This window comes from Poecilia latipinna, unplaced genomic scaffold (genome assembly GCF_001443285.1).
Source record: "Poecilia latipinna isolate Pla-1442-1.1 unplaced genomic scaffold, P_latipinna-1.0 Scaffold496, whole genome shotgun sequence".
In the NCBI taxonomy this organism is placed as follows: domain Eukaryota; kingdom Metazoa; phylum Chordata; class Actinopteri; order Cyprinodontiformes; family Poeciliidae; genus Poecilia; species Poecilia latipinna.
In genome coordinates, this window is record NW_015113112.1 from 193,703 (window position 1) to 199,400 (window position 5,698).

The 5,698-nt window shown below is 42.6% G+C and overlaps 2 protein-coding genes across 2 annotated transcripts in view; both read left to right on the forward strand.

Annotated features, from left to right (window-relative positions):
• p4hb (prolyl 4-hydroxylase, beta polypeptide) overlaps positions 1-603 on the forward strand; it is a 15,014-nt gene extending 14,411 nt beyond the window's left edge. Inside the window, exon 11 of the mRNA XM_015040111.1 lies at positions 312-603. Within this exon, the coding sequence (XP_014895597.1) occupies positions 312-380 (69 nt within the window). The 3' untranslated portion in view covers positions 381-603. The remainder of the gene's footprint in view (positions 1-311) is intronic.
• A 2,730-nt stretch (positions 604-3,333) lies between these two features.
• On the forward strand, positions 3,334-5,327 carry ppp1r27b (protein phosphatase 1, regulatory subunit 27b). The gene is made up of 3 exons (XM_015040096.1): positions 3,334-3,920; positions 4,000-4,150; positions 4,720-5,327. The coding sequence occupies exons 1-3, from the start codon at positions 3,692-3,694 to the stop codon at positions 4,841-4,843; spliced, it is 504 nt and encodes a 167-aa protein (XP_014895582.1). The 5' UTR covers positions 3,334-3,691; the 3' UTR covers positions 4,844-5,327.
• Positions 5,328-5,698: the final 371 nt, after the last annotated feature.

Sequence of the window (5,698 nt, forward strand, 5' to 3'; positions counted from 1 at the left end):
TCCATAACATTATGATTTTTTACAAGTGTATGTACACTTTTGACCACAACTGTAGCTTGTACTGCCTTAAACATTTAGACTTTTAGACCATTTCATTGCACAAACATTATGCAGTTTTCGGGATCTGTGAATGATGGCTTTATTGCCTCAAAATGCTGTATTGCAGGAATGAATAAGTCAAATTTTCTCTAAATTCCTTTTGAAGTTGCTCTATAAGGGTTTGAACCTTCACTTCAGGCAACTACTATATTTAAACAGGCACGTGTTTGCATAAAGTTGCCAGTGTTCTGACCACTGTTGTTCACACTCAGGACTTGGAAGATGTGGATGACTCGGATGGCGAGGACGGCGGCGACGATGACGGACACGACGAGTTGTAAGAGCTGCAGGAAGAGAGAGAGAGAAGGCGAGAGGAGACCCACCCCAACCGTTCCAACCAGTCACCACCACCTTTGCTTCCTCGTGGACCTTCCCTGTCCTGTGAACATTAACAGTCCACCTTAAACTGTCCTTCAGTAAAGCTAGCCTGAGAACCAACCAGTCTGACCATCCACGGCTGGTTCGGCAGTTTTTTTTGGTGTTCACCATCTAAATCTTTAATTTGGCACGTTCTGCCCAGACTGGTCTCATTCCTCCTGCGGGATCCTTGGGACAGTGACCCCCAATGCCTCTACACAAGGCTCCTCATCACAGCTTTGTATAGTTTTGACCAAATGATTTAAGAACAAAAAAATAGCACTGATGTCCAGTTTTTGAAATACTAATTTTCCTAACAGGTTTATGACTCCCATCTGTAAAATGACAAAATGTTTTGAACTGAATGAAATGATCTGCAAGCTGAAGGTTTGGGGGCTGCCAGTGTTCTCCCTCTTCAAGAAATCCAGAGGACCATTGGGTTTTGTAAGGACTGTCTCAGGGGACAAGGGGCCATCCTTAATTTTTTTTTTAATTTTATTTTTTTTATATATTTTTTTAAGTAAACTCGGTGTAGCACACACAAAACCCCTCCCCCTCACATCTGTAGCCGAGACCAGTCATTTTCTATCTTCCAGCAGGGGGTTGGGGTGCCATTTCTTCATTCCCACATATTTCAGTTCTTTCTCCTCATGTCAGCACATCTACTGACTTATTTTTGCCTAACAGGAACAGTTAACGTTTGAGTAAAATCTCTTATTTAATTGCATTCACATCGGGGGTATTTGTTTTTATTTTTAATTTAGGACTTATTCTTATTGTACCATCGTGCCCAACTGTTGCCGGGCGGTTGGCCCTTTTGGGGCCGAGGTGGCCCTTACTCACCCTCTCAGACCTGTAGGGTGACCAGAGCCGGTTCTGATGGGTCGCACTGCATTCACGCCTAATTGGAGATTCACTGTGGTTACTGAAGCAGACAGCTTGGTGCAGTTTGTATCTGAAGTGGGGAGGGAACAGGTGCACAGCCCCGCCCCTTACCCACACTGCAGTCTCCTGCTTCTCTTTTGGCTCTACTCGGCACCCATAGTTGCCAAGGTGCCGTGTGGAGAATGTTTGCTTGTCTGAGAGAATGTAAACATGTCTGTTTGGGCATAAAGGGGGTTGAGTAGAGTGGGGGACGGTTGTGTTTGTCAACTAGCATTGGGTTTTGGGGGGGGGGGGGACTAACAAAACCATTCCATCATATTCAAATTAATGTGGAAAATGTGAAATGGTGGCCAATAAAAAAAGAAAAATGGAAATGTGTGGATTTGTGGTGTTTTTGCACTGAAGTCATGAAATGCCACTGCATGTAGTTCTGATTCTGAAATGCATATATAAAGATTTAATTCATTTGAGATTTGGTAATTTAACTCTCATCTAGTCAAATCTATTTTCTGTAATCTTAAGTAGCTGTAAGTCTTTGAGGCTATTATTGTACACCAACATTACACACATTTAAAGCTGATTTTCAATAAGTAAAAAAAAATAGTAAAACTACTCCAGATGTTCTGGCTAAGACTATAGTAAGATTGACTTCTCACTTGTCCAGCAGATGGTAATTGAAATCCTTCAAAAGGCCAAGCTGGTGAGGGAGCTCTACCCAAATATATCAAAAAACTGAGTAGGAAAAATAACTGGTAGAGAAGAGGGGTGTAAGAGATGGGCATACGTCTCCATCTCTTGTACAATCCCAAATTTTGAGTGGGATTTGCTTCTCAAGGCTGAGGCTAAAATTAAATTGCATAACATCAGTGAAAATGATACAGAATTCCATCATTTTTTTTTTGATGCCGTCCCATATATTCTGAGTTTTAGTTGAGTTTGCTAATCCAGCACAGTTGTGCCATGACTTAAATGAGGTATTAATGTCGGGGAAAACATTAAAATGCTCTTGTAGTTGGCTGCTCTGGTTCTGGCCTTGATCAAATTCATGGGGTCAACACCAGATGATGTGGCTTCTTAAATTACTGTGAAACTTCAAACTTGACCTCCAGCAAACCCGTTACTCTCTCAATTCTTCCTTCACTCTGAAATGGGGACCTTCATTTCTAAATAAAATGTACTTTTAATCTAAAACAAGGACTTTGGACCACCAAGCCATCTGGTATTTTTCTCCTGGGTCCAAATAAGACGATTCTGACATCTCAGATTTAGGCAACAATTTAGCTGCAACTGAAACAAAGTTGTTTAAAAAGAGCTTTGGTAGGGCAGACGCTAAATTAAGTGTGCAGATATATCAAGATACTTTGCATGCACAATTTGGCATAGTTAGATTTTATCAGAATTAGATGACAGCACAAAGCTCCCAGAATTAAAATAGGAACAATGTCTTGGATGTATCTGGTGGCTTTTGAAGGCTGCAGTTCATGAATCTCTTACGAATTTTGACCGGGTTTTGTTCCCAATCCTGTCAGGGCTTAGGCTAACCCAGGCTATTAACTTCAACCACACTTTTTCCTTCCACTTAAATTTAACTTATCCCTGGACTTGTATACAAGTCTCACTTTCATTTGGAGCAGTATGGGCCTGTATGCAATGACAAGTGACCCACATACAAGCATCCATAACCCTTAATCAGTACATCGTTATGTTGGTAAATAATGGAAAGTCCAGTGTTTTACCAAAGTAAATGAGGTAATTATGAACATAAACTTTGTAACAACTAAAACTTTAATATCTATATAATTCATTCTCTGAAATGCTTCAACTCTTATTCAAAGCTGATTCCCAACAAGTAAACAGCAGGATGAAGCAAAACAATCTAGAAATTATCATCTGCCGTGTCACACCCTATAACGGTAATCAAACATGTTTATCAGTTCACTTTACCATCAACAGCCCCTCATGGGGACTTCACCTCACCCGATCCTGCCTGGTGTTTACTAGAAACCTCCAGCCTCCCACCTTCCTGTCAGCTGAAGGGGTGTCACTGATATATTTAAGTGGACAACACCAAGAAATGTGATGTTGACCCAGGTCCAGGAGGTTACTGGCTGTTATGTGTGTTGATGTAAGCTGTCTGAAGAGGCTTGTGACTGGTCAGAGGGAGGGAACTGGTTTGAGCCCACTCATCTTCCAAATCTTGCAGCTGATCTTAAAATAGGCCGGCAGGGAGAATAAAAGAGCCACGGAGGAAGCTGCACACTCAGAGGAGAGGTTGATCCAAGAGAGAGACACACCCCCTAAAGGGACTTACTTAAAGCTTTTTCAAGTTCTTCTGCAACAAGACTCCAGGATGAAGTACTACCGATGCCCCGTGTCCCAGACCCTGGGAATCAAAGCTTACAGCCAGCGCTGCAGCCTTCCAGTCACCTGCAAGAGCGCAGCCTCCCTGAAGCCGGTCCGGAGCGTCCACTTCCCCAACGACGTCGTTTTCCAGGACTGCGTCAGGCACGGCGAGCTGGAGAGGATCGGACGTTTCATCAGGGCCAGCAGGGTCAAGCTGGACACCATTTACCACTCTGGTGAGGGGCCTTTTCAGGATTGTGAGCTTTGCAATCAGGCAAAATTTTAAAACACTAAAAGAGCTCTCTCTCTCAAAAGGAATGGCAGCCATCCACGAGGCAGTCCTGACCGGGAATCTGGAGTGCGTGCAGCTGCTGGTGCACTACGGAGCAGATATCCACCAGAGAGACGAGGAGGGGTGGACCCCGCTGCACATGGCATGCAGCGACGGCTTCCCACACATCGCAAGGTGAGCGTCCACACCGGTTCATTTAGAGACTCTGCAGCAAGAGCAGGGAACTCTGGATATCATTATGTCATAATTACAGTCAGTGCTACACAATACGTATGAAGTGCTACTGAATATGGAATGAATCCACAATATATTTCAGATAAATTGTACACTACAGCTCTCATTAAAGTTGTTTGCCATCAGTGCGTGGATTCTCTTATGAGCTGTGCTGCAAAAACACAAAATCTTACCAAGTACTTTTGGTGTAGTTTCTAGTTTAAATATCTTTACACACTTGAAATAAGACAAATCTGACTTTCAAGTAACTTCTCATATAGGAGGCGTTTTAAGTCAATAGTTCCTTAAAATTGATTTTAAAAAAATAGGTACTAATAATGAAAAATAATCTGCCAGCGAAACAAGTTCTTTTTCATCAACATCAAAGAATTGATTTGAAACAAGCTCCTATTTTTTTTTGGCTGAAAAGTTACTTGTCAGATTCTAAGATACAGGGACTCAGACAGGGCTTTCCGCTGCGCAGACATCTCACCTTGACTGACCTGGAGTGTGTCTGGTTTCCCCTTCAGCTACCTGCTGTCGCTGGGCGCCGACCCGGAGCTGGAGAACGAGTGCGGCGAGAAGCCGGCTGACCTCATCGACCCGGACAACAAGGAGCTGCTGAGGCTCTTTGGGCTGGCGGTCAACGACTGAAGACCCCAGAGGTCCCTTGGGCTCCACAGTCGTCCAAAAGCCGCTGCAGGTTGTTCCGAACGTTCTTCGGCGGTGAGCGGAGAAAGCCGCATCAGTCCAGGTTCCTGGTTTTTTGAGCTGCCACAGCTCCGGGAGGGGATGGACGCCGGGTGGACGAAGGGCCGGCCGGCAGAGCCGACAGACTTGTCTGACTGGACTGTTTTACTCCAGCATAACCAACCTGCTGCGTCCTCTCCGCGCCTCAGACCTTTTTATAACTTAGCTTTTTTATATATATCGTTATCTGAATGTGCAGGAATGTTCGACTTTGTGAAACAAAGCTGTTGCACTTTTTAGTTCCATTTCTAAGTTTACTGTCATGTTTATGTTTTTAGCCTTTACCAGCAAGTTTGTTGTTGTGTTTTGATCATTTTTAACTAATTGTACTGTTCATTAACTTGTTTGTCCTTTTTTACTTGTTTAAATAAAGTTAATTAATTCCTGACGTCTTTGCTTTACCCTGCAGTGAACATTAAGGTTAAACTGAACAGATTTAAAAAAGTTATTTAGCAGAAAAGAGAATCGGACGTTTAAGTTAAATACATTTTTTTAGATGTTAAACCAACAGAGCAACTCTGTAACATCACGTTAAAGTTAGTGTTCCGTTTCCAATGAAACACCATGAATTATAATGGATCAAGGTTCTTCGTTAGTCTTAAATCAACACATATAGGTTAATCTAAACAAAATGACATTTATTTCAGTAATTCAATTCAAAAAGTGAAACTCGAATGCAGTGCATCCAGAGTATTCCATATTTTGTGTTACAGCCTTATTCCATATTGATTTCAATAGGCAAGGCAAGGCAAGGCAAGG

Coding starts and splice junctions, on each gene's coding strand:
- ppp1r27b (XM_015040096.1), top strand. CDS start 3,692: ATGAAGTACTACCGATGCCCCGTGTCCCAGACCCTGGGAATCAAAGCT. Junction 3,921..3,999: donor GGACACCATTTACCACTCTG/GTGAGGGGCCTT, acceptor CTCTCTCAAAAG/GAATGGCAGCCATCCACGAG. Junction 4,151..4,719: donor GGCTTCCCACACATCGCAAG/GTGAGCGTCCAC, acceptor TTTCCCCTTCAG/CTACCTGCTGTCGCTGGGCG.